Source organism: Paracoccidioides lutzii, assembly GCF_000150705.2.
Source record: "Paracoccidioides lutzii Pb01 unplaced genomic scaffold supercont2.5, whole genome shotgun sequence".
Classification (NCBI taxonomy): Eukaryota; Fungi; Ascomycota; class Eurotiomycetes; order Onygenales; family Ajellomycetaceae; genus Paracoccidioides; species Paracoccidioides lutzii.
The window spans coordinates 197724-224692 of record NW_015440951.1 but is presented as its reverse complement, the minus strand read 5'-3'; the positions used below and the strand labels follow the sequence as shown (position 1 = coordinate 224692).

At 46.5% G+C, this 26969-nt stretch overlaps 7 protein-coding genes across 7 annotated transcripts; 3 read left to right on the top strand and 4 right to left on the bottom strand.

The window, feature by feature from the left end:
- Positions 1-115: 115 nt before the first annotated feature.
- Positions 116-2587, bottom strand: PAAG_02244 (hypothetical protein; the record flags this gene model as incomplete). The annotated part of the gene is made up of 1 exon (XM_002795492.1): positions 116-2587. The coding sequence occupies one exon, from the start codon at positions 2585-2587 to the stop codon at positions 116-118; it is 2472 nt and encodes an 823-aa protein (XP_002795538.1).
- A 7674-nt stretch (positions 2588-10261) lies between these two features.
- Positions 10262-11590, bottom strand: PAAG_02242 (hypothetical protein; the record flags this gene model as incomplete). The annotated part of the gene is made up of 3 exons (XM_002795490.2): positions 10262-11045; positions 11148-11207; positions 11283-11590. 3 exons carry the CDS (start codon positions 11588-11590, stop codon positions 10262-10264), a joined length of 1152 nt encoding a protein of 383 aa, XP_002795536.1.
- A 1897-nt stretch (positions 11591-13487) lies between these two features.
- Positions 13488-15704, bottom strand: PAAG_02241 (hypothetical protein; the record flags this gene model as incomplete). The annotated part of the gene is made up of 2 exons (XM_002795489.1): positions 13488-13741; positions 13859-15704. 2 exons carry the CDS (start codon positions 15702-15704, stop codon positions 13488-13490), a joined length of 2100 nt encoding a protein of 699 aa, XP_002795535.1.
- A 1779-nt stretch (positions 15705-17483) lies between these two features.
- On the top strand, positions 17484-17783 carry PAAG_02240 (hypothetical protein; the record flags this gene model as incomplete). Its single annotated transcript, XM_002795488.2, has 1 exon — positions 17484-17783. One exon carries the CDS (start codon positions 17484-17486, stop codon positions 17781-17783), a length of 300 nt encoding a protein of 99 aa, XP_002795534.2.
- Positions 17784-19638: 1855 nt separating this feature from the next.
- Positions 19639-23473, top strand: PAAG_02239 (hypothetical protein; the record flags this gene model as incomplete). Its single annotated transcript, XM_002795487.1, has 2 exons — positions 19639-19877; positions 19939-23473. 2 exons carry the CDS (start codon positions 19639-19641, stop codon positions 23471-23473), a joined length of 3774 nt encoding a protein of 1257 aa, XP_002795533.1.
- A 1746-nt stretch (positions 23474-25219) lies between these two features.
- PAAG_02238 (hypothetical protein) lies at positions 25220-25538 on the bottom strand (the record flags this gene model as incomplete). Its single annotated transcript, XM_015844578.1, has 2 exons — positions 25220-25360; positions 25446-25538. The coding sequence occupies 2 exons, from the start codon at positions 25536-25538 to the stop codon at positions 25220-25222; spliced, it is 234 nt and encodes a 77-aa protein (XP_015701626.1).
- An 851-nt stretch (positions 25539-26389) lies between these two features.
- Positions 26390-26735, top strand: PAAG_02237 (hypothetical protein; the record flags this gene model as incomplete). The annotated part of the gene is made up of 2 exons (XM_002795485.2): positions 26390-26557; positions 26640-26735. 2 exons carry the CDS (start codon positions 26390-26392, stop codon positions 26733-26735), a joined length of 264 nt encoding a protein of 87 aa, XP_002795531.2.
- Positions 26736-26969: the final 234 nt, after the last annotated feature.

The window sequence follows — 26969 nt, the reverse complement described above, 5'->3', positions numbered from 1 at the left end:
AAAGAAAAGAAAAGAAAAAGAGAAGGGGGGGGAAAAGAAAGGAAAAGGGAAGAAAAAAAGAAAAAGTAAAAAATTGACATAAAAATGAAAAGGAACAACCACTGAGCACTCCCCTTCACTTCGCCCCAATCTCCTCCTCCGCCCATCCAGGCAGCGACCCTTCGTTCGCAATCACCAATCCAAATCCACTATGACTCAGCCCGCCCAGTCCACTGACAAAACCCGAAAAGCTCCCCTGAGGCTGATGATGACCCATCCCACCGCGCTGTGGTTGCTGACCCGAACCCGAGCCCTGACCAACACCAAAGACCTCCTGCGTGAACGAAGGGAGACTGACGGCGCGTGAGTGTTGGGCTCGTGGGACGTTGAGCGTATTGCCGTTGCTGGTGCTGGGGGCGCCATTGGAAACGCTCAAGAGACCACCGTGGGTGGTGATAGATCCCTTGGATTGGTGCACTGTGCGGTGGCCATTTGGCAAGTCGTTTGATCCAGTGGCATTGTTGTAGAGGGTTGCTTGTTGGTGAGCGAGGGCCTGTTGCTGTTGATGTTGCAGGGTTGCGAGGGCTAGGTGGTCATTGAGACGATTCTCATGTTCTTGGGATTGCTGTTGAGAGATTTGGTTTAGATAAAGAGTTAGGGGGTTATTGCTGCCGGCATTTAGGATGGCGGAGGGCGTTGCGGCGAGAGGGATTTGTCGGTTATGATGACCATTTTGGGAGTGCGATCCTGATGACCCTGGTGCCTGTGGAACTGCTGGACCACCGATGGGGCTAGATTGCGATCCACCATTTTGAAAATTCCCATTCCTTGTGGGGGAAGACTGATTGCCATCACCGCGGCTCTGCTCGCCATTGGCGTTGATCTGGCGGGGAGGGTTGCCGCAACGATCCTTACCGAAATTGATTTTGAACCGCTTGTATTCGTCCCGACTGCGCATTGCCTCTATCGCCTTGATGGCATTGGCAATGTTGGTGAAGTTGACGAAAGCACAGCTCTTTTCACGCAAGGCGTTAACCAGTTCGATTTCACCATAGGAAGAGAAATCTTGCCGAAGCCGTTCCTCGGTCCAGGTTTCATCCAAATTACCGATGTAAACGTTTCGGGATGCCCCGCCACTGACTGCCAGGGCAATGGCAGGGGGAAGAGCACCGGAATGCTTACCCCAGCCAATCTTGAGTCTCCGGTTATGGATCATCAAGCCCTGCAAGTTGCTAAGCGCATAGAAGGATGCAGCAGATGTCGGATCGATGAAGGTGACAAAACAGATGTGTTTGTCGGGTATGTAGCGGATGTGATGTAGAAGCCCGCCTCGCACAACATTACAGATCTCCTCGATGGTTGTTTCCGGGTGGATATTTCCAAGATACACTGTTCTGTTTCCAAGGTTGTTCACACCACCAGCGGTGGTTGCAACTGCTGCTGCTGCGACGGATTGCTGAGCCAAAGCGTTGGAGATGAGGTCGCGATCGGCAGAGTTGAGAATGTGCGCGTAACCTGGAGCAATGCCTAGATACTGAGCAGCATTTTGCTGTTGGGTCTTGGAGACATAGGCGCAGCGATCCTTGCCATAGTACACACGCTTCGGTGCTTGCCATTTCGGCTCCTGCGGTAGTTGTGTAACGGCCTTGATTGCATTGCTGATCGACAAGAAATGAACGAATCCAATAGATTTCTCTTTGACAATCTTAATCGTATCAATGGGACCAAACTTGCCAAGATCTTCACGCAATTCTTCTTCTGTGACGTCCTCGGCAAGGTTTCCAAGGTACACGTTTCGAGAGGCACCAGATTGCTGAACGGCCAAAGACACAGATGTTGGTACCTGGGAAGGCTTACCCCAACCAATTTTGATATCATTTCCTTTGATAGCGAGTTTCTTCAAAATTGCATCAGAGTGAAAGTGAGTTGCAGAGCTGCTCTCCAGGAAAGATATAAAAGCACAGTTCTTGTCTGGAAGCAACCGTACAGATTCAATCTGGCCACTACGAACATGGCCTAGAATTTCCTCTGCCGATGTTTCCGGGGGAAGGTTTCCCAAATAAACGGTGCGGCTCGTTCCCGAAATAATTGGGCCCTGAAAGGCAACATTAGCAGCCCCAAAAGCCGCATTCGCAAATCCAGGAAAAGAACCAACTGGGGATTGAGGGCCACCAATGAGTTGAGAAGCATTGAAGCTATCTGAGGGTATCAAACTTTGGTAAAGCTGCGGCGAGAGGGCATTCTGATGGGCCAGGGTAGGGCTTCCTATCTGGTTCTGCTGATTTTGGTTCGTACCGTTGGCTTGGGGGAAGCTCTGGAATCCAGAGAATTGAGGAGAGGCGAAGGCACACGGTGTGCCGGGTTGGAATGGGCTTCCAAGGAGGAGCTGGGAAGGGAGTAATGGGGTGAGACTCATATCAAAACCCGCCGTTCCTGGAGCAGTCATATCCCCAGAGTTCTGGCCATTCACGCCCGTGTTGATTGAAGGGATATTTACTCTGCGGGAGTTGCGGTCTCCAAAATCTAGATTATTGGAGGCGTAAGCTCCGTGGGAGAAGCCTGTGGCATCGGCATTCATATTAGGTAGTTTTGAGCCGGGCTGCTGCATGGTAGAAGTACCTCGAAGGGAAGAAAGGTTATGTCTGCGAAGACGTTTTAATGTCGGTATTAAATTGTATCGTATTTGATAGACGTTGTAGTAAGAATTTCAGCTGCCAAAGTTTTCTGACCGTATGTATAGGGTTCAGTTTTGATGCGGTGGGTAGAATTAGAAGGGGATTATAGGATAAATACACCGGCCAACTAGGGAAGTCGAGAGAGGAACTGAAAAGTATTGGAAGTGAAAGAACTGGAGAAAACAGGGTGTCAGCGAGGTCCAGAGTAGCTAAGGCATAATAAGAATGTATAAAAGATTAGGTAAATTGGCGTTGAGTGAAGAATCAAACGGTGGTAAGGAGGGAGGACAAGGTGAATGCGGCCAGAATTTTCACGGGCACCCAATATTATTCACAATTTTAAAAGAGAATAATAATAAAGGAGCTGGGATGAGGCGCCTTTACAGCTGATCTCCTCACCTAGATCCAGGAATATTTGATCCCTTTTCCGTTTGACAACTTCGGGAGCTCAAATCCCGTCCAAAACAAGAGTGGTTGAAGACAAAGAGTAGTAGTAATAAGTCTGAGCCACAGGGTATGTCCAAGACGGACAGAACAGGAGAGACAGGGAACTTCGTAAGGGAGATTAAAAATCGACGTCCAAGTAAGTAAAAGGCCCTGAGAAGGGTGTAATGCCCTTCAAGAAGCAAAATATACATACATATGTAAAATAAAAAAAAAAGGTTTATGAAAGTATGGCAGCAAAAAATAAAAGTAAAAAATAAAATAAAAATAAAAATAAAGAAAAGGAGCAATTAAACGAGTGACGAGAAAACGAGAGAATAGGGGGAAGGGGGAGGGAAGAATTGCCGGAGTAGAGACAAGGTGAAAGGGACAAGAATATAACGAACAATGGAGGGACAGGAGAGAAAAGAAGATGAAGAGAGAAGAAGATGGGGGTGGAGAGGATGAAGAGAGGGGGAGGTACGACGAGCGAGGGAAGAAAAAGCGAGTTGAGGTTTGAAAGAAGTGGAGGGAGGAAAAAAAGGCTTTGAGGCTGCGAACGAAAAAGGAGGAGGAAAACAGAAAACGGTCAAAGGGCCGTAGTTTGGTGGTTTAGTGTGTATTCTTGTGTATTAGTATTGCCAGTACGCTAGTAACATTACCAGGAACAACCTCCCACTCCACCCTCTGGTTGGCTGGTGTGGGGTAGTTTGGGGCCAATAATCTTACCCTTGGATCTTGGGAGCAATTTACCCAGATTTACTTCTTGCTGGTATTTTTGGTATTTGGAGCATTCTGAAAGTGTGCTTGGACGGAGGACCCAAGGTACACAATGTATAAGTGGTAACTTAAACCTTACATTAATTATTACAAGATCTAATTCAGGAACGGTACGGTACGGTACTATATTGCTGCAAGCTCATGCAGCTCATTAAAACGCATGGGCCAAATGGGCCAACTACGCGATAGATAAGTTAACGCCATTCCCTATGTTGAGATTCTGCATGGAAGAAGCAGTTGGGAAAGGTCTATATTATGTATCGTATTTTATACTCTCACATGCAGAATCGACTCCTATAGCTAACACACGCTTCAAATACACTGGCAAAGGATCCAGTAGAGCGCTGAGTCACCCCCAGATGTATTCTTTCCGTTTTCCTCTGTTGCAATTAATTCACTTCTCACAGTGGTTCGTTCCTCCGTCAGTGAGTTGTCACCCAACTAGGGGGGAACCTCCCCCCCCATCTCCCCAGGAATGTTAAGCCCTAGAATGTGCCTGACCATGCCTAGCCTAGCCTAGCCCTGTTCTTTTACCAACAACTTTACTACAGTACTGTACCTTCCCGTATTGACTGTAAAGGGCAGTTTTCCCCTGTTCTCCCCACTGATGAACATCTTTTTTTGGGGGGGTGGAGAGAGAAGAAGGGGGGGGGTTTGAAATTTCATTTTGCTATCAAAAACAGCTTCTGCTTGCAACCTAAGTAATCAAAAAAAAGAAAAAGAAAAAGAGAGAAAAATATCAAAACGTTTCATTATTCAAAGGGGAAAAGGCAACCCTCCCCTTTTGCATGCAACTTCAATATCGACCACAACAAACAGCCAGGTTTCGTCACCGGAAATATATAATATAATACGCATCCCGACACCCTAATTCGAGGTCATGACACGCCAAGTGGATCCCGCCCAGAAATCACCCTCAACTTTCGTCGGACGAGTTTATTACTGTTTTAGATTCTTAGATGGTTCCAGGCTGGATATGATGACAGATTTGGTTTCTGCGGAGAGAGAGAACTCTTGCTTTCAACCATCAAATCGAACCTTGGAATACCGTATCTGAATTGCCGGAACAGAAGAGAAGCTTCCAAACTCTTCGTTGACCCACCTAAAAGTCTATATCCCTGGTGACAGCTCTAAAAGAGGAAAAAGAAAGGGGACCAACAGCTAGCAGTCGAATGTCGAACAGGAATAGGGAGACAAGGATTCTTTTCCTTTCCTCCTCCTTTTCAAAACCTCCTAACATCCCTTCGAAACGATGATTCAAGATATGCAGAAACTGAGACTTTAAAACACCTCCAATATTTAACTACATGCATGCGCATAGATAGTAGTATGCTTCCGAACTTGAACCTCGAGGTCCACCCAAAAGGAAGAACCATCTAGGTACCCAATAATCTGTCCATCCATCCATATGCAGGTTCTGTGACTGGTGTGGTCATACAAGAACCCTGAACTGGCGCCTCCCTGTTCTGGCCAGGTCGTGTCCCCGTTTACCGTCGTTTGGTAGTATATAGATGGTCGATAGGGCTTTAAGCACCACATGGCATGGGAGGAAGATTGCACAGCATAAGGCATTTTCTGGTAGTCTATATTATTATTCCAATGTTACCACCTCTATCGGCGTTTTGAATGGGCAGTAGTGGGGGGAGGGTGATAATAGATGATATGTGTGGCTCCCGTCCAAAATTTAAATACTGTCCATGGATAACCCCTGTTGAGACGTTTCTTCATCGTCAGACTGGAAGAAAAACGGAAAACGGGAGTAGCAGATGAAAGGAAAAAGGAGTGCAGGTGGAATTGCTCTTGCTTAAGCCGCGACGATTAAAGATACCCAGGATAGTATAACTCCATACTCTGTGGTGCAGATGACAACATCTCGATGAGCTCCACCCAAGCGTTAATCGACTCCAAGTAACTATACGGACGAAGCAGCAGGGGTCGCGTGACTGAAGGGAATTATGTTGGCTCCTCGTAGGTATTATTAGTTGATATTTTGTGAAGGAAGCTGCTACATATCATGATTAGCAGATAAGAGATGCCCGAATGGCCATCCATGATTCATCCGATGAACTTTTTTTTTCTTCTCTTCTCACATCTTCCAATCTTCCCAACCGCCAGTCGAGTTTCCCTTTATATACTAACCCAGGGGGTAAAGTTCACGTGAATAGCCGGAACCGCTGTTTACGATGGTCATCATCCCCAGATTGTGTGTACAAGTATTCTCGAGATGAAAGAAAAGGAGCACGTATATGGCCAGCGGGGTGCAAGATATCTAGCAGAAGGGCTTCACGACTCTCTTGCGGGGGTAACAAGGTCTATGAGTTCAATCTTTATTTTCGGCACTCTTCGTTCTTCCACGCTGGCAACCGCAGCGTTAAAACGTCCCCACCCACGTCCACTCGAGCTTGGTGTTTGGGTGTATTCCAATCCTGGCTCTGACTTTGGCGTAGGAGGAGCGGATTACAGCGATGAACTGCTCTGTTCACTTTCATGTTCACATCTTTCGAACGTGGCACTTCGACCACCTGGGGCCTGTCAAGGAACCTATCGCAACTACATATCTCCTTTAGCGGACCAGGAGGAAACTCAAAATTATTAGAGCGTCAGGCCTTGATTGTGCACATTGCAGGAGCTCGAATGAATTGCAGGCGACTTGTCGCCTTTTTAAGGTAAAGGATGATGAGTATTTGAGGAGACCCAGACGCGCCTCACGTTCCCGATTTTCCATTTCTGAGCGAGCAGAAGGGATGGACCCCCCAGAAGTCGGACCCAAACAGCCATAATTAAAACGAGACCGGACCGTGTGAACTCTAAACGATTGATATTGCGCTGAGCCACCCCTCCAGAGACAAATAGGATCTTTGGAACGAATTTTCAGCCGCTATATTCCGATTCAGAGTAAAATATGACTCGATGCTTGACATGGGGGAAGAAGGCCTGAAGTGCATTCAAGGACACCGCTTCTTCCTCTCCCCTTTTTTTTTCTCTTTCTTTTTCTTTTTCTTTCTTTCTTTCTTCTTTTCTTTTTCTTTTCTTTTCCTTTATATATATTGTTAAGCTGCAGTTAGATGACGAAAGCCGACCGCATGAATGTTTTGTGGACTTGAATTTTTAAATGTAAGGTTTGAAAAAGTCTTGTAACCGTCCAATAATGCATTGAGATGTCCAGAACCGCTCAAGATATATGCCATTTGTTGTGAAAAGGTATCACCTACCATGCCATGCAAATGGCTGACTTTGGTATTGGGAAGTTGCTAACAAACACTTCCCACGCAACATGACGAAACGAAATTAAAAGATTCCAACCCGGATGTCGAACCCCGCTGAGTGATAAATCCTCCCGCAAGTAGTAGAAATCTCGTTGACCCGCGGGCAGGTGTAGCTGATCTGGAAGAAAGCTCTAACTTACCTACCCTGAAAGGGTTAACTAGAAAGCTGATTGATGTGGGCAGCAGGGACGTATCTCAGCTCGAGATCTGGGTTGATCACAGCCGCATCTATTTACCTTGACACTGCAAAATTGATTGTTCATCTTTTAAAAAACTTAAAAAAGAGATACCGTAAGATGGCAAATGCAACCTTAATACTTTTCCACAAATCCAAGAGGAGAGGAACGGAATTCACATAACTAGTGGATCTTCCATTTTTTCTTGATTTATAATAACAAATCGACTAGTAACGTGAAACTCTTTCCCCCTGTACGCCTGAAGTTTAACGTTAGTTTACCGTGGCAAATCAAGACTAAGTCAGCCGCCAGGGTTTTTAAGAACTGACAAGTTCAACAGCCCTACATTCAACTGAACGTGGACATGGGGGGAGAACAGGACTTAATTAGGGGCCCCGCCCAATCTGGTGCCTGATGAACTCAAGATATCTGGCCAGATACCCTCAATGCTGTCACACATCCTACTACTGCACGCTTCCTACCTTAGATACCGACTCCAATAGGCCGGCTGCATAGACCTCCCCATCTGTCTTGTCCTCATACGGATTTGCTGTTCCCCTCATTGTCCCACCTTTGTATCCCTAGGAGTTGGGAGACGTGGGGAGAAAGGAATTCCGCCACCGCGTGTGTGATGGGTTTTTGTTGGGGGTGTGGTGGGGGGAGGAGGTAGAGTGACAGAGAAACAGAGAATATACGTGATATACCACTCCGTATCCAAGGCACTAGACGCCTGCCTATAGAGGTATGTTCAGTGTCCCGCTATTGGGCGTAATTTTCTCAATTTTGCAATCCTCATTCAAGCAGGGAAGAAAGAGATCCAGGATAAAAAACCTGAGCCAATGAACGAACCAACGGAAACGAAACAAGAAGAAGCCGAATATCAGAACCATTGAACAGTCTATCACCGCTCATTATCCATCGACACCCAGCCTCCTTCCCACCCCCCTCTTTGAACACAACCAACCTGGATTTCACAACCTTGAATCCGCAACCACGCCCTCCCCAACCAAACCCCTAGACCTCTATGGCACCATCGCCACCCCAAACCCCTTCAGGCTCCTCCTATTCCTTCAAGAACTTGGCCTGGCCTCCCCTACACAGAAGGCCCGGTCCCCATGCCCGATGTGAAAAAAGCCAGTCTTTTTCTCCAAAAACCCCAACAGCCGCCTCCCGGCCCTCCATGACCCCCAACACGGGTCTCACGTTCTGGGGATCCGGGCGCAATCATGGAATACCTAATCGGCACCTATGACACCCAAGGACCGGAAGTTGAGCTTTTGAGCACGGCATGGCAGAGGGCTGGCAAACGGTTCAATGGTTGTTGCAATTTCCAGATGTCCAGGCAGGGGCGGTAATTTTTGGACAGGCGTTTTTTCTTCCGAAATTTATCATCCCGGGGAAGTTGGAGTCTTGTGATTTAAGCGAGTATGTTAAGGAGGTTAGAAGGCTCTGTGGAGTGATTGATGGGTTGGTTGTTTGGGAAGTTGACGCCGGAGGGCATTTATGTGGTGCTGGGAAGGTGAAGAAGTATCTTGGTTGGGGATAAGTGTTCGTATGACGACTTGGTCATTTGTGCCTTGGCAGTTAGCGGTGGCGAAGATTGTTGAAGCGGGTGAGGGTGGTGGGTTAATCAACAGAAGGAGTTTCCTCACATATTCATTTGTGGTTGGAGAGAATGCCGCCGAGAGAAGTTGTCAAGGGAGTTTGTGGCGGAGAGGGAGGTGGCTATGAAGGTGTTTCTTTTCGGAGAAAGGAGAGAGAGGAGAAAATAAGGAAAATGGAAAGGTGTGCAGTAAGTGGCTGGGACGGGGTGGGATTGATGTTGGGATATCTTAATAGGAGATAGACGGTGGAGAGATTCATGTATGCATATCAACATTTTGTACCCTTTAGCAGATATTTAAAGGGCTTATTGGATCATTTAGCTTGATTTATCGAGAACGGTTAAAGTCGAATATTTAATCAAAATGATGTTTAAATGTTAACAAAATAGGCTGCGTCTTCAGGGGATTTCAACATACCTCGATTTGCTGCTTCCAATAAGAAAAGAACCAAAGATAAAGAGGGGGGCGAAATTGTTTCTTCACCTCTCTTGTACCTAACCAAAGGAATAGGGAAGATGAGAAGGAAACCCAGTTGAATACCTCTAGAGATGGCTCTTTGAAATCATAGCTGCTGACTTTAACATTTCTATCATCTCTAACAAAATCATTGAAAAAGAAGAGTAATTTTTGGTTTTTTTTTACCCTTTTTTTTTTTATTTTTTTTTTTTTTTGAAATAATGGGGGGGGAGTGTGGGTAAGGGAATTGACCAGCACAGGCCGTAGCCTGCAAGAAGAGAAAAAGAAAAATAATGCGAAACAGATAAGCAAAAATCTAGGAAAACAGCCACAAATTGGACTTGTGAGATTTTCACGCCTCTCACAAGTTGTTTTTCCTCTTTTCTCTCTTCTGAAAAGTGCCTGAGAGAGAGACTTGGACAGAAAGATGACATATAGCATATGAATGCGTTTAAGTCATACATACATAGAAATAGAAAATAAAGGTAAACCATGAAATAGGATAACATGGGAGACTTGTTTCAAACAAACCATATGAACAAATGTCAGATTCATAGAATGTAAATGAAACACCCCCCTTTCCGAATAAATAAATAAATATATATATATATATATATATATAAAAGAAAATAAAAGAAAGAAAAGAAGAGAAGAAAATAAAAATAAAAAATAAACGCTGAGATTAAATTCATGATACAGAGCTACAGGGAAATTTTAGTATTTGCTTCACTTGTCCCACATGAAAAATTTAAATTTCCATTTGTCAGACACCTCCAACCATCACCACCACTGTCACCATAATTTTGACACGCCCAATAGGAATAACTGTAATTCAAGCTGGGGTGAGACCAGGTTCGGTAATATGCACAACTCGTAGGGAGATTCCCCTGCACAAGCTTTTCTTAGCTTATAAACGCAGCTGCCGCAGTCTTCTTACCGTTTTCGGCTGATGACCCATCGTTATTCGGGTCTGCAATGAAGGGCACGGCGACAAGATCGAGGTCCCGAGAAATCCCAGAACCCGTGCCACTTGAGCTGTTGAGGCGGGATACAAAGGGCGAGAGAGATTGACGATGCTTCTGGGAGGGCTCTGGCAGGATGGCGGCGTGGGATGGTGGGAAGGGGTGGGGAGGTGCATATGAGACTGTTTCGGTAGGACTGTTTAGGACTGACGAGGTAGCAGATGTTGTGGGGGAATGCGCTAGGGATGGTACAGTGCCCTGGCCTGTCGTGGAGATGCTGGTTGAACTTCCATCGGATACGGGGACAGGATGGGCACTGCTGCTCCTGCCGCTGCCGCCGCCGCCATTATCTGTGACCAGGGCGAGGGGTTCTGCTTTTTGAAATAGCGATAGGTAACGGTAAGCCTCGCTGGATGTAATGGAGTTGCTTCTACTGTGGATTCTTTTACAGATTGGTTTCCACTCAGTTGGATCTAGATGAGAAATTCTGTCATGTGTGGTGGGTGTTCGAACCGAAGGAAGCGAGCGCGAGGTGCGGTTTGAGGGGCTCGTTGGGACAGTAATGGCTTTCACATTCACTTTGGCTTTGGCTTTGACTTTGGCTTTGGTTGGGGAGGAGGGAGAGGATTTTGGCCATGAGCCCGAAACTATTGGTGGCATTGTGCCGCATGTTGTCTTTTGAGAAGTGATCTCTAGGGACTTTGTTGCATCCTTTCGTCGACAACTGTATTTTGTTGTGCAAAGTGGACGAGTTAGAAGTTGGCCAAGAACAAACAGCAGCTTTCAGGTGAAATTTGAACCAGTGACATGATTGATTTTGACATACCTTTCACTGCAATAAAGGATGGAGTCACTTGGGATCATTATCTGTCTCTCACAGGTGGCACTAACAAGACGCCATCACTATCAGTATATAAAAGATAAAAACAAAGCTTCAATTGGAACAAAGACCACCACATACCAAAATTGCAAGAAAGGGGTCGCCATTGAGAGATGCTGCTCCTTGTCCTCTGGTGCAACTGTTTGCACAACCACAGGTGGTCTGCGCGGTAGCTTGCGAGACCTTGGCGATACAGGAGGAGGCAAAGGAAATTTCGCAGCCAACGGACGAGCGAGTCGTTGGCGTGTTAGAGAAAGGCGAGGTTGTTTCGCATTGCAGGCTGTGGTGGGGAGATGGCGTTTATGAGAGAGGTAGAAATGGAGTAGATACGGCGGGGGATCAGACGGAAGGGGATATGGGAAAGTAGGATGATGCTGGTTCTGGGTCATGAGGGCGATAGCGGTTAGACCCTGGGCTATAATTGGACGGCTGCTATTTGAACAAGCCGGCGGACGGACAGAAGTTTATGTATGTACTGTGTACGTAGGCATGTATCTGCACATAATAGGATCTGCGTGGGTGGATGGGTATGTGTCGATGGATCAGAGGTGGAATTCAAGCACAAGGGGGGGAAAAAAATAAATTGGAATCGAGATAGCCAGATAGGGAGAGTAAACGCAGCAATCAGAGAAAGCAGAGGACCAGAGAACCAAGAAGAGCTGGTAGATAGATATGTGGGATGAGGGATGCTATTTATTTTACCCAACCCTTTGTCGCCCTGCTCTTCTCGGTTTCTTATTTATTTTATTCGTTCTGGTTCCCTGTTCTGTACTAAATAATTCCTCTTTGCGACCGTCCAAGGCCTTACCGGGCTTATCTGGAGAGTTACACGGCGAGGGATGGACCAGATAAACATCCAGGACCCATATAATCAATCTCCTCAAGTTTTCCGCTCGCTCACTTCGCTTTGTCTCATGGAAGTTATCACTGGTCGTGGAAGTGGAAAGTGGAGCGGTCTGCCTGTATCATGTACACAGATGTCTGCCAGAGCAACAAGTGCCCTATTCTTCTCTCAGCCAAACCAGCCAAGTGGACCATCCCGCTGCTACCCGGGGTCAGTCAACACCCAGGAACCGGATCCAATTGGCCAATTGAGCGGCCCAATTGCCTAGATGCTTGGGCAAGACCCGCGCTGAAAAAGATGTGGATAGAGGATCGACCGGCAGTTATTCTGGATTAGCTGCTCGGTGGACTCTGTAGAAAAAGGTGTGTGTTTGTGTTTGTGTTTTTGTTGGCCCTGCGAGTATTCAGAATGAATCAGTTTGAAAGTTGAGGCAGCCCCACTGATGGATATGGAGCCATCAATGACGTGATAGTGCACCATACTAACTGGATAATGACTTGGGTAGATGGTTGCTGAATATATGTATGCGTTATGTCTCCTTGTTCCTCGTGTTGGGATGTCACAACCAGAGAAGAGAATTGCAAAGAAACCGACATATATGCTGGTGTAAATAAATAAATAACTGAAGAAGAAGAAGAAGAAAATGAAGAAAAAGAGTCCCAGTTCACTGAGGAACTCTGGCATGGCCTTTTTTTTTATTATTTTAGGAATACATACTCCAAAAAGGCCACATTTACGCCAGAGCTGATCGACTCTCGGTCGGTGGGTGGGTCTGAACTTACTTAGTCAATGAGTCAAGGAATAGAAGTCGGTCGTTGTTATATATGGAACATGGAAGAAACTTTTTTTCAGGGGCAGCGCCCTAACCGGGTACACGTACAAACCTTTTGATGGGGTTCGAAGACCTTGGTGCATCCATGGATAGCACATAGCTCCCAAAATTAGTAACAATGAAAAATAACTTCCTAACCTTGTAACTCGTAATTAATTGATCGAAATGTTTTTACAAACCAAGGTTAACTGGTTGCTTATCTATTGAGCTATTTTATCATTTTCCTATGGCTGTAGTTGAACCTACAAAACACATGCTTTTTAAAGGAGTTTTACTGGAAAATCTACCGCAATCAATTTAAGTCCAATATGGAAGATGGAATTCTCCTCAAAATTACATATGACTATCGCTACCAGAAAGTTATCATCACGGACGTAGCAGCCCAGGAAAGCCCTCATGACAGCCTAGGTCCCCAATTCGAAATTGTATGCCCAGATGTTTAAGCTATGGGGACCGCTTAACGGAGGTGATATGTATTGCAGAAAAAGAGAGAGGCGTAGGAGAGAGGCTTAGAAGAAGCCAAGAGTCCTGGGAATCAGATGTGGGCTCCTTTCTGAATTATAAACAACATAGAAAAAAAAACCAATCTGGGATATCATCTGCAAACCTCTCAAACACCTTTACTCCCCTCCTGCAGAGACGACGGTGGCGGCGCATTCGGCGCCAAGAACCTCTCTGGCACACCTCTCGCACCCACACCCACGGGGCCCACAAAGCAGCCTAGCAACCCGCTCCAGGCGTACCGGTTCGCCAACGTCTGGCGGATCTCGCGGTAGGCGGCAGCATTGGCGTAGGGGAGGTTAGTTTCTGGGTCGCGGTAGCGGGCGGGGCGGGAGGTTATGGGACAGAGCTCTTGGGGGATTTCTGCGGTTAGTTAGTATGGTTTTGCTATTTTTTCTTTTTCCTTTCCTTTCTTTCTTTCTTTCTTTTTTTTTTTTTGAAGAGAAGGAAAATGAAGGGAGGATAGGGGGCCGGGCTTACTTTGTAGTTTCTGCGGTTTGCGGGAATTGAAGAATATATTGTACTCTTCTCGTTCTTGAGGGGTTTTGTTTTCGAAGTTTTCGAGGATTATGAGGTTGCGGGATGAGTATTCGATTGCCGGTGGTGGGGTGGGTATAGGTTGTTGATTTTGTTCTTGCTGTCCCTGTTCCTTTTCTTGATGTTGCTCCAGCCGCTGTTTTTGCTCCGGCGGTGGTTGTTGGATGAGTGGTGAAGGAGTAGTAGGGGTGGGTTGGGATTGAGTTTGTTGGTGTTGAGCGTTATCGCTATCATCGCTATTCTTGTTCTCTTTGACTTGTAGAGGTGCTGCTTGCGTCTCCGGTTTTTCATTAGGTGGCTGCTGCGAAGACGGTGACCCTGTCGCTGGGCTGTCTTCAGACCTCATTATCTCAACCTCAATTCGCAGGGATCGTTTCTGAGGTTCTTCATCTACTGTTTGTGACAGCTGTGGTGTAGATTTCAACTCTTTGGATGCAGGTACCGGAAGGACTAGTGCTGTTGTAGTCGTTGCTGGTATTCCTTCGACAGTTGGTGCCTGGAAACGCGGTTTTTGTTGTCGTTGTTGAGATGTTGATGGCTTTGGGGGTGTGGATACTTGTGATACAGGGGCTTTCGCTGGTTGGCCCTGAGGAGCCGCAGATGACATCGACGTATCATCCTTCATAGAAGCAAACAGATGAATTCCATCCAAGAAATTCGCTGGCGCCTGCGACGTAAATGTGTTGTGCTGTGTTTGATCATCTTTCTTCGTTTCCTGGGCCTGTCCATCCCCCTTCTTCCTACTGTGTGATTCTAAACTTTGACCCGCTCCACTGCTCTTATCACCACCCTTCTCCCCCTTCTCCCCCTTCTCCCCTTTCTCCCCTTTCTTCGCCTTCCCCCTCTTCGACAAATCGTCGCCATCCTTCCCCTTCCTCCTCCTCTCACCCTCCGCTGGTTGACTAATCTCCTTCATCCCAACCTGCACCAACTTCCCATTAATCCACTTCGCAAATCCGCTCCACCACGTCATCACGGCCCCTTCCAACCTCCGATTCTGCAACGCCGCCAGCCGTGCCTGCTGCTCCTCAGTCCTCTTCCTCTCCATCTCCTCCCACCGATTCAAACTCTTGCTATTCAGCTGCTCCGTCTTCGCCGCCTCCGCCAAACGGTCCGCCTGCGTCATCACTTTCGGCTTCAACTTCTGCTTCCGCCTCGCCGCCTCTTCCATCGTCGCAATCAACCGCACACGCCTCTCCTCACTATCCTTCAACCGCGCATGTGTCATCTCCTTGTTTTGCACAGTCTGCTTTCGGGACGAGGAACGTGTCGGCCCATCCTCCGGCGTTGGAAGCCAGGATATCCGCTCTGATTTCTTCTTCGGGCGCGAGGTTGGGATCGCTGGCCCCCTCCCCGCCGCAGAGGGATCGATTTTAACCCTCTTCCGCAACGCGGGGAATTTTATTCCACCTTCCTGTTCCTTTCGTTTCTTCGCTAGCCGCTCTGCCTTAGCCTGCCTCTGCAGCTCCCTTTCACCTTCCAACTCATCCTCTTGCGCATTGGGACCCTGATCATCTTCGTCGTCGGATGAAGAGTCGATGATCATGTCGTCCGCTTCCTCACCGCCTTCTCCTTCCTCCTCATTCCCTTCTTCTGAGGCGCCTATAAATTCTTCGTCATCTTCCTGTTCCGCGAAGAGAAGGGCCAGCTCATCGTCAGCTTCTGCGTCGATGAGAGCCGTCATACGTCCGCCCGCTGTGCTTCTCCGCACCCGCCCCTTCGCCAGACTCAAGACGAGTTCATCCTCCTGGCCGTTCCTTGCGTCTGTCATTGATAAATCGTCCGCCATTGTTGCATTGGGGGGTTGGAGTAAAGAGGAGGTTATTCTAACGGTCCCCCCTTCAATAGACGTGATCTAGAAAATGGGATGAAACTCGCAAAATGGATAGGTGGAAGTTAAGAGCACTGAAACGGGTGAGGAAGACGGTCTTGTCGAGCAATTTCAGGGTTGCACCGAGATCATATTATCTAGCTAGGAGATAGACCGTTGAAGAGGATCAGCTAATTGTGCAGGCAACTTTGGCCTGTAAATTTAAGGAAACCTTTGTGAGCCCTGCACTGTAAACAACATGGGCAGATCGCAGATAACAACCCCATTAGATTCCTTCTTTATAAGGTTAAAATACACTCCTCACGCATGATGTTGTTGTTCTGTACCAATATCTATCTTCTTCCCAAGTCTTTCTGCAACCTATCGCTGCTTAGGTAACCCTTCCAGAAGATGTGGCTAGTGGGGGTTTGCTGTGGCTAGGGTGCGCCACAGAGGCTCGATCCTTAGTAAGATTCTAGGCTTAGAACGAGCACCGCAGAACCGTGGATTACACTCGTTTATTGAAAGTTTCTTGAGGAAAGTATGAGGTAATTGCGGGTGCAATTACCTGGTGCAATCCATGGAATGCTTGGCCTAAATTTATTTCCAGGCAGGCAACTTTCTTTGTTTTGGACGCGGGTAGTTTAGTTATATACGCCGACACTCCTTTTTCCTGTTATTAGGATGGTTTACGTGAGGTGTCACGCACTCTTTTGAGCCGTTTCGAAATTGACAGCATATCACTGGTGTGATTGGCAAGACCGTCTGCAGCCTCGATCTCATCCAGCTGGCGTCAAAACTGGACCCAATTTCCACATAACTTCAGTTGATTGGCTGATTTACGTTTCAAGAACAAAGGTAAACTAACCCCCCCACCGGTCCATCGGTGATTTGCAAGTTCTCCGCAATTGCTATGCAAAATCAAGACGATGCTTCTAGTAATCTTTGCCTAGATTCTCAAACGGGCCGTCGCTGCCTGTCAACTATAATGGGGAGGGGAGGCGGGAAAGAAACCTGGGCATTCTGAACTTAACAAACATGATCACAAGTTATTTCTCAGCCCAGCCAGAAATAAAATAATTTAAAATTAAAATTAAGAAGGCCAGAAGATAAGCAAGTTATATGAAAACGGAATTGATGAATTTGACATTGGACCGAGGCGAAAGAATCAATCAATCACCAAAGAGAACAAAAAAGAGAGGGAACAGAGAAAGGCAACAATACCCCAGACAAAGGCTTTTTTTGGTCGGTCATGTTCCCAAGGGTGCAACATGTTTCACGAACTGAAAAGCTGTACACCTATTGGGCAATTGGACATCATGCAAGCGTTGGCATCCCACGTACTTTGAGGTTTCGTGTGGTTCTTCTTGTTTCACAACAGGGGTCTTTCTCTTGTTTATTTCTATACATCATCTTCTTCATGTGAGTTGAGTAACATGAATTTAAAGCTGTGGGGATGCATGTAGTTGGTGAGATAAAAATCCTTATGGCGTATGGGATGTGTAGAGAGGATATTCTAATCCAAGAGATGCGCTGCGTGAGGAGAACGTTGATGTTTCTTCTTGCTGCGTTACTATGTGAGTTTATGATTCGGGGGTTAGCACTGGTTGTCTCTCATCGAGAACTGGATCGGGCTATCATAGCTACTCCGTAGTTAAAACAGTGCTCCCACCCCCTGGATTAGCAGACCAGAGCCATTCTTCCTCATGTAATTGGATACTAATTCCTCTTGCCATACTAACTATACGGTGGAGATAAATGAAGGTTTCTAGAGCAAAGAGGCTAGATCATGATGCACTCTCGAAAGCGCTGAGCCAGACGTTGTGTGGACTCTGTGGAGGCGGTTTGAGAGAGCACAAAGCCTTAAGTCCCATGGGACAAGAGCTAGAATCACGGGCAAGGAGTTTCTGCGACACTAACGGTGAACTGTTGAGGAAAGCAAAGTATATTCGCAGGACATTTGAATCTATAGCGGTCCGGATCCAGATGAGAAGTTCAGGTGGTCAAGTCAAGGAAACTGTAAATTCTGGCCCTGCCACGATGGCACCATTTTTTTGACCCAGGTCTTGTTCTCAAGTTGAATGATGTTGATTGATTGGTGAGTTGGCCGTGCGACCGCGAACTAGATGCTCTTTGTAAAAACCCGTGCTTGGAGTATTATTCGTTCTGTGATCCAAGCAGGTTGGGTCGGTTACTGTTTGACAGACCGGCTGTTTTGTATTTAATTGGAGCATTAGCCTGGGGGGTAAGTTGACAGGAGAGACAAGATCTACCCATATATACAAGCATTCAACGCTCATGCTTGAAACATGTCTTTAGTTAGGCAATGAGGATATCGAGACATCGAGACATGAGCAAGCAGCTGCAGCTATCCGACTATCACTAACTTCCCTGGCTGAGTCAAAAGGACAAGAGCAGAAGATAATCGACCTTATGGAATACATTGAATGAATGGATGGAATTAAATAAGTATATGTATTGATGTATGTATGGATGTATGTATGTATTGTATGTATGTATGTATGTACGTATGTATGACCCGAAGGTTTCTCTGCTGCTGGCTGACATGTAGCAGAAGTTCCAGGCGGCCCGAGCTAAGCCCGACGCGGCCGGCCCAAACCAGCCTTGGGCTCCGCTGTGACTTCGTTCGCTGTGACTTCGCAGTGTCTCCCCTAACTAAGCCTCATTCGACAACGTCCAACCTCCTCCAACCCGTGGGCCATCATCAGCACCATCCTCCAAATTCCAACAACATCAACAACCTCTTCCTCTTCTTCCTCTTTTCGTCGTCTTTTTCTCATCCTAACTTCTCTTCTTTTTCTTCTTCAACACCTCTCCATCCTCCATCCGCCATCCGCCATCCGCCATCCGCCATCCCGCCATCTGCACGCCTCCCTCCTCCCCTCCCCCCGTCCTCCTCCCATCCCACGTCTCTTCAATCTCTCTACATTTTCCACATCTCCTCCTCTTCTCTTTCTCTTTTCCCAGTTCCTTTAGCCCTCCATCTTTCTAAACGCCCCGTCTTTACTAATTGTCCCCCATTGCCCCTCCTTCTCTTTTAGCCCTTTTCTTTGGACACCCCTGACTGGTGCGTTTTCTTCGTCTCACATCCTACGCCGTTAACCAACCAGCTTTGCTCTCCCCAGCTGCCTCCTTATTCCTCTTTCCTGAGACCTGTTCCTCCCTTTAGAATCGTTCCACGCCCAACTGTCTCGACGACACTTCTTATTTTTCTTTTCTTCACCTTACGTCTATCCCTTTTCGATACAATTTTAATGCTGGATATGTTTCTGTGAAGACTTATTCTTCCCTCGGGTCTACTTTCACTCGCCTTAACAAAACACGACGCGGCTTCAAGATCGTCTGCTGCCCCAGTTCCCCGAACAAAACCTGTCTGTAATCACGACCTTTATTGCCCAGATCCGTCAATCTTCTTTATTCCGCTCTCCGTAACTGCTTTGAAACTCCAGTCGAATACCGACCCGGTCATTCCTTCGACTCGATATCTTCAATTTAACTTCAACTTCCTGTAGCCTCCCATATCTCCTCAGAACAGCCCCGCAAAACTATACGTATCCATCGTCCTACAGCATCTAGATATCTCCGCCTGCAGTCCCTTGCTGGATTATTGCGCAAAGCTGGCCTGCTTCCCTCGAGCGTTGGATGCTTTCTAATAGGTACCACGATTTTCTTTCTACCATAACCGGCTTAATTATCACTGGACTGCAAGAACCGTGGCAATCTCAACAAGAACCGTGAGCTATTTATTAGTCTATGATCTCGCCCACCCCTAGAGATTCCCGTTGTTCCGTTTCCCTCCAGCCATTGGCAGCCCTATTCTTCTCAGAGAGAAGTTATAGATTTTGAAAATTATCCTTCTATCACCTGAGCATAAAGACACCTTAATTATATAATGACTCCCTCGTCGAGGCCTGATGGCCACCTCAACCTCAACTATCTTCCATCTTCACAGCCCATGTCTGGCACCTCGACTGGAAGCTCGTCACCCAACGAGCAGCCAGGATCGAGTTCCATGAAATCTTCCTTTGGAGGCTCAAATGGGTTGAATAACACCGGAGGATCGCTTGGAAGTGCAAGAATGGGGGCAGGATCCCCTTCTCATGAACTTGGGGCTCGCTTGTACTCTAAGAGGTAAGGATTTACTTGAAGACACGCGTTGCTTATCGCGGCTGTAGCTGACATATTTTATTAGAGCTCGAGAAATCCAGGCCCAAGAAGGTCTTGCTCCAAATATCTGGGGTCCCCCAACAAGCGGCAACTCAACCCCTCTTCGTGAAAATATACCGGAATCCCCGAGTCAAGACGAGTTCCCAGACCTAAACCCCGCACCGGAGAGCAATCTCACTAGTCCCGCTCGTCGAACAAGAGCAGGGACAGTCCCCTCTCGCTTTTCTCCAGTTGGTTCACTCAACGGTGTTAGCGCCCAATCGTCGTTTACCTCTAAAACCTCGAGACCCACGCCATCAACTAGCCCATTCCGTCCTCCCGCTGTATCGGCCCTCGACACCGCTAATAGAAGTTCGGCTCCTGGGAGCGGAAATAGCACAGTTTTGCTTTCACGCCTCCGTGCCGGATCCATGCCTCAACGCTCAAGTGTTCTTGGCGGTTCTACTCCTTTTGGTCCTTCGTTATTTTCCACCAACTGGTCATCAGGGAGGGAGAGAGCAACCACTCTGACAAGCATTCGATCATCTGAAGGACCAGTCTCACCGGCCCAATCTTCGTTCTCGAGAGATGGTCTTGCTGATGCAGACGTTAGAACCTTAGATTACCTTGGCCTTGCTGAAACTCCACAGCAGGTCCGGGCACAACTGGCACGCCCATCCGTTGATCAGCTCATCCAACAGCAGCAGCAACAGCAGCAGCAGCAGCAGCAACAACAACAACAACAACAGCAGCAGCAGCAACAACAACAACAACAACAACAGCAGCAGCAGCAGCAGCAGCAGCAACAACAACAACAACAACAACAACAACAACAGCAACAACAACAACAACAACAACAACGGACATCGTCCCTACCTCCTCTGCTTGCAGACCTGGTATTGCTGAATAAAAACTCTACCCGTTTCCGCTCTTATTCTGTGAATGCCAAGGAGAAATACGCTGAAGATGATGAAGAAGCTTACGGACACCATTATTCAAATGTTCCATCCGGAACCCTGACTCCTTCGGCCGCAGCAACTGCTGCCCAACTAGCGGCAACCCAGGCACAAATTCATCAACACAATCTTGCTGTACAGGCATTTGCCAACCATGCGTCGGCGAATCGTCCCCGTGCTCGCACTGCCGGTGTCTTGGACACACCTCCTCAAAGGTCGTCGATCCGCAACTATCTTGCGACCCCTTCCAGACTTGATAACAGCATCAGCATTTCAGACTTACGTATTTCCGAGACAGGAGAGTATGATGATATTCCGGAAGCTGTTCAAATGATGCAACTGGGTGGTATGCAAAGCGTGCGACAGGGTCTTGAGATTGGTGGTGAAAACAATCTTGATGGTCCCACCAGAGCGTTGTGGATTGGCAGCATCCCCGTCTCAACCACAGTCACTTCCCTCGATGCCATTTTCAATGTGCATGGCAAAATTGAGTCGACCAGGGTTTTGACCCACAAAAGCTGCGGATTTGTGAACTTTGAACGTGTCGAAAGTGCTATTCAAGCTAAGTCCCTTCTTAATGGAAAGGAAATATTCCCGGGTGCGGGGCCAGTTCGAATCGGATTTGCGAAAGTCCCGGGGACCTCAGGCGCGGCAACTCCTGGTCAAAATGGTGACCACCCTTCGCCCTCTCTGGACTCAACCAGCAGCCATGGAGGAAATAATTCATCTGAGGGCCAAGAGGGAGCATCATCAGCGGACAATGCAAATAATGCCACGTCCAATGTGCCTGTCATCCCACAACTGTCTGAATTGCAACCAGAAATGAGCCGAATTGTTGCCGAATTTGACGCATCCGAAGAAGAATGTCGAAGTATCACGTCCAGTATTAAACGTGCAGTTGGTTTTGATTCATTTGTGGACGAAGTACCTCCCGTTCCCGAACCAAGCCAAACTCGGGTACATGATGCTCCTAGACTTCGAGATGTTCGAAAACGGATTGATAACGGCACTCTTCCGGTGAATGAAATTGAGGAGATTGCAATTGGCATGCTCCCTGAGATCGCAGAATTGTCTTCAGATTATCTAGGCAACACCGTTGTTCAGAAGTTGTTTGAGTATTGTTCGGAGCCCATTAAAGAGAAAATGTTGGTCGAAATTGCCCCTCATCTTGCTGAGATTGGTGTGCACAAGAATGGTACCTGGGCCGCACAAAAGATTATCGACGTGGCCAAAACTACGACACAGAAGCAAACGATTGTTGATAGCCTCCATCCGTACACGGTGCCACTGTTTTTGGATCAATATGGCAATTATGTGCTGCAATGCTGTTTGCGTTTTGGTACTCCCTTCACTGATTTTATATTCGAATCCATGCTCAGTAGGATGTGGGAGATCGCCCAAGGCCGATTTGGGGCGCGGGCTATGCGTGCGTGCTTAGAAAGTCACCATGCAACAAAGGATCAACAGCGTATGGTGGCTGCCGCTATCGCCCTTCACAGCGTTCAGCTGGCAACCAACGCAAACGGTGCTTTGCTTCTTACATGGTTCCTCGATACATGCACGTTTCCTCGTCGACGTACTGTTCTTGCCCCTCTCCTTGTTCCCCATCTTGTCCACCTTTGCACCCACAAAGTTGCATATTTAACTGTCCTCAAAGTTATCAACCAGAGGAACGAACCAGAGGCCCGAGAAATTGTACTGAAAGCCCTTTTCTACAGCCCCGGAGATGAAATTTTGGAGAAGATTCTCAGTGACCAGACATCGGGGGCGACATTAATTTTTAAAGTTCTTACAACACCTTTCCTTGATGAGAGCATGCGAGGCGAAGTTGTCAAAACCGTTTCTAAAGTTCTCACGAAGTTGAAAACCACAACAAGTCAAGGTTATAAACGGTTAATGGATGAGGTTGGGCTATCGTCCCGGAGCTCAGGAGGCTCTCGGGATACTACTCACCACACTAGGGATAGCCAAAATGCGCATAGTGGTAATGACAAGAATCAGAACCGCCCGACATCTAGACAAGCCAGCAAAAACAATTATAATGGCCCACCCCTACCAGAGAGACAGTACAGTGGACAGTTTGCACCAGGGCTCCAACCTCATCAGTCCTTCGATTCTCCAACAACAATGGCACGATCGATTTCATCAGAGCATAACCTTCCTCCCTATGATATTTATGCAATGGGTGGTATCAACGGTGTCAATGGGTTAATGAACCTGCAAGCCTTGAACAACAACCCAACATTCCCACAAGAAACTACGATACCAATGACCCAACAACAACTCCAATATCAAGCATTTCTGGCAGCCCAGTCCCGTGGCATATCCCCAGCTGGATTTTATGCTCCTCAAATGGCTGGAGCAGGCTTCAACGGCTTTGCAGCAGCTCCCGCCGCCACGATAGACACCTTCCGTGCCATGCAACCACATAACTCACCTCTCCGGGGTCCTCCCGCACAATTAAATGCGAGTCCAATGCTGCATCAGCCTGCCTTCGTGCCACCTCAGTTCAATCCGGCTGTGAATAATGGACAGATGTATCCTTCCTACCCACAGCCATTCTACCAGCAACCTAATGCCGCTCAGGTGCCACTACCTGGCGGACGCCGTGGACGTGTAACTTGACCCTTTCCTTACGTCTGACTCCAAACCCTTATCCGCTACCTTTTTAACATGTTTGCTTTATTCAGGTCTAGATAAACTAACATACTTCTCATTTCCACAGAGATAAAGGCAGACTGTGCAAATACTGTCGGACGTGTTTTGAAGACCATTTTTCTCCATTTTTCCTTCTTCTTTTCTAATTTTCTCGTCTAAAGAACATTTGATTTTTTTTTTTTTTTGGTAAATTTCCTGACAACAAAGAACCTCTCCCTTCCCCTTGTGACTCAATACGAAACGTCTTCGGCAGAAAATTTTGTGGAGGAGTTTCCGTGCCAATCCCCTTACGCTGGATCGTTCAGGGGTTAAGAAAGGGACCCGTCCACAGGGAGGATCAAGAGGCAATCCTTTTTTTCTCACGATGGATCCGTTCCCACCCACTTCCCCCTGGGGAATATGCAAAGACCTTCGTCTGAAAAGAAATTTGTACGGCGTTAACTGCTGTCTCTAGTGTTCTTTTATTTCAAAGAACTATCTTCTATTTTGTTTCTTTTCTTTTCCACCATATGGTCTTCTTTTCCATTCGAAAATATAGTTTTCCTCATCACTTGTTTAAATTTCACTCAATACTTTCATGTGAACAACCAAAAAAATTATCGTGTGGAGGTTTTATGGAGGATATGATGTGCTCTAGTCACCTTACTCTTATTTACTACTGCCTCTTCTTCTTGTTATCTCTTGACGTTTATATTAATATGCCATAAGAGGATTTTTTTTCTTCAATTCGTTATTTTTTTCTTCTCATATTTTTTTTCTGTGTCTATTCTCTTGTCTATTCTACTCTTCATACTGTGAGAATACTTCTCTATATGGCAATGTGTTACAAAATTATCTTCAAAAGATTCTCTTGTTTTTTCTTGTTCATGGTTCTTATTTCTTTCACTCTCTTACCTCCCCCTTCTTCCTGTCTCCCCTTGCTAGGTTACGATTGAAAAACATCCTGGAGTACATTATTACACTATGTGAATGTGCCTTGTCGGCTTTGAACCAAGTGTAGGCAGGCGGGCTTCTCGCGGACAATGGCATTGGTGATTTGTTTGTGTGTATTTCACCCTTTGGGTTTGATTCTTCGACCTTTATCATTCGTAATGAATCTCATGATGTTGTGAATATCTTTTCTTCTTTTTCTTCACTTTTTCTTTTGGAACTATTTCTTATTGTGTTAAGTTGGCCTGTACTTAGCTTTTTTTCCATTGAAATTTTTAGATTTTTAGCCTTCGACAAGACCTGGGTTTTTTTTTTTTTTTTTTTTTTTTTTTTTTTTTTTTTTTTTTTGGTTTTGTTTTGTTTAACTTCTCTATGGGTTTTCAGGTTTCAGACCTGAGAAATAAAGGATGTTAGAGGAAATTAGTGCAAATATTTTATCTTTTACAGGTCCATATTGAGCAAAAGAGATGTAATGTTTTATTTTCTTCCTTCTTTTTGCTCTATAACCGGTATACAGTTCTTGCTGTTGAATTTGCGTATGAAGATATTTTATCAAACAATCTTACCTCAGTTAAAGTTAACTAGTTAAAGAAACCATTCTATTCTCATCATCCATTCCCATTCTCTCTCTATCTTTTTGTTTTCCTTTCAAATCCGAATAGCTAGCCGTGGCGGTTTAACACCTTGTATATAGATATATATTAATGAAACGAACTTCAGAGAAAAACATAAATCAGAGGGGAAAGTAAATTTACAGAATTAGCACTCAGTCGCGTAATCAAGCTACATCCAGACCAGCTCTTCATGCGACCAAGTAGCGAGCAAAAGAGTGTGGCTTTGCTGGTGGACTTGAGATAAAGTGTAATCGTGCGGCGCATCTGTAGTTGCATAGCAATCACATATAAGTATTTTGTAATCAGATCGCTGCGAAGAAGCATGAGACATGTATATATATATGTAAAGAGAAGCGAAAGAAGAAACAAAGGGGTATAAAAAGAGTCATTCTTACCTCCTCTAGCTCCCAAACATCCACAATCCCCTCCAACCCGGGATCAATACACTGTCCAACCAGCGCAAGCAGGGATGCCGTAGTAGCTTCCATTGCTCACGTCTGCAAGCCGGAGAATCCTCGTAAGTTTCCCATCTTGAATGGGAGCAGGTCGGTTGCTTGCTGCTGCTAGCTTGCTTCCTCCGTCTGCCTGCTTCACATCATGCTGCTGGTCATTTTTGAATGTATCAACTTGGTCGGGCTTCGGTGATCCGTTAATGGATCTTGGCTTCTTCGCTTTTGATCTTCTGTTGTTGCTGCTCTCGTGCTGGTCTTAGATTTGGTTTGCTGGCTTTATGGTAGACGGGAAGGTTCTCTCCCTCCTTCACGGCCCACTTGCTTGCCCACAAGCCGCCGGGGCCGGATGCGTTGCCGATTTCATCGAAAGTTTCGACGAGGAGTTTTGCTTCGGTTGATAGGGATGTTTGGAGCTTGTTTAGCGAGAGGTGGAAGGGATGGGGAGCTCATAGTTGCTTTCATTGCGCCATGTCAGTTTTGCTGTGCTTGTTGGTTGGCGGTGGTGGTGGTGGTGGTGGTGGTGGTGGTGTGTAGTTGTTGGTTTGTTCTTGTTTAGGTGGAATTAGGGTTGAATGAGTTGGTGAGACTGGTTTAAAACGGATTTTGGGCCATGTTGGGAGGTTGATATGTCAGGATGGAGAAGCTTAATGGGGGGAAGACATGCTGGGGTCGAAGGCATTTATGCTAGCTTGGAAAGTCTTCAGGGGCCGCACCAAATATGTATTCACTCCATGCAGTACTGTACGTTGGTGTTAAGGGATGAAATACATTAGGATGAGATGATCCATGGGAGGATGATATGCTGTTTGCATTGAACTGATGGTGGAGGATAGTTAATGGTGGCTGGACAAGAGTTCAGGGGACCACCAGATGTGTATTCACTGCTCATGGTGGTATTTGTTAAGCAGCTAAGTGAAGAAAACGATGCCATCATCATCGAGCTGGATATCTTGGTCACTGTCTTTACCGCCTCATACGAAGCATTCTTGCGTCCTGGTGATAGTCAACATAGCCATGTAGTTCATGTGTACACTGTTACAGTACCTCATCGCAAGGTTTCTAAGAGAGCTTAGATGAATTCAAAGGTAAGATTAAGGGGTATCCTTCGTTTATATCTGTACGTAAAATTGTACGTAGATGAACGTCTCCGCACGTCCCGCATTCACGAGCATAGCCGCAGCAGAAAGTGCAGCAGAAAGCGCAGCAGAGCTACACTTTGCATTGTCTTCATAAAAGCAGACCTGTCTCTGGCGGAACCTCTGGTCTTGATGGAGGGATATCCCAAGTTGATAAGCGTTTATCAAAAGGGAGCCATCTTAGGAATGGAATTTGATGCGCCCTGCAGACTGGCAAAAGGAATGAATGGTATCATCATTGTATAAAAAAAAAAAAAAAGAAAACATAGATAGGCGCGCCAATATTCCCGATACCAATGCGAAGGTAGTTTTACCATAATTATTAGGAATC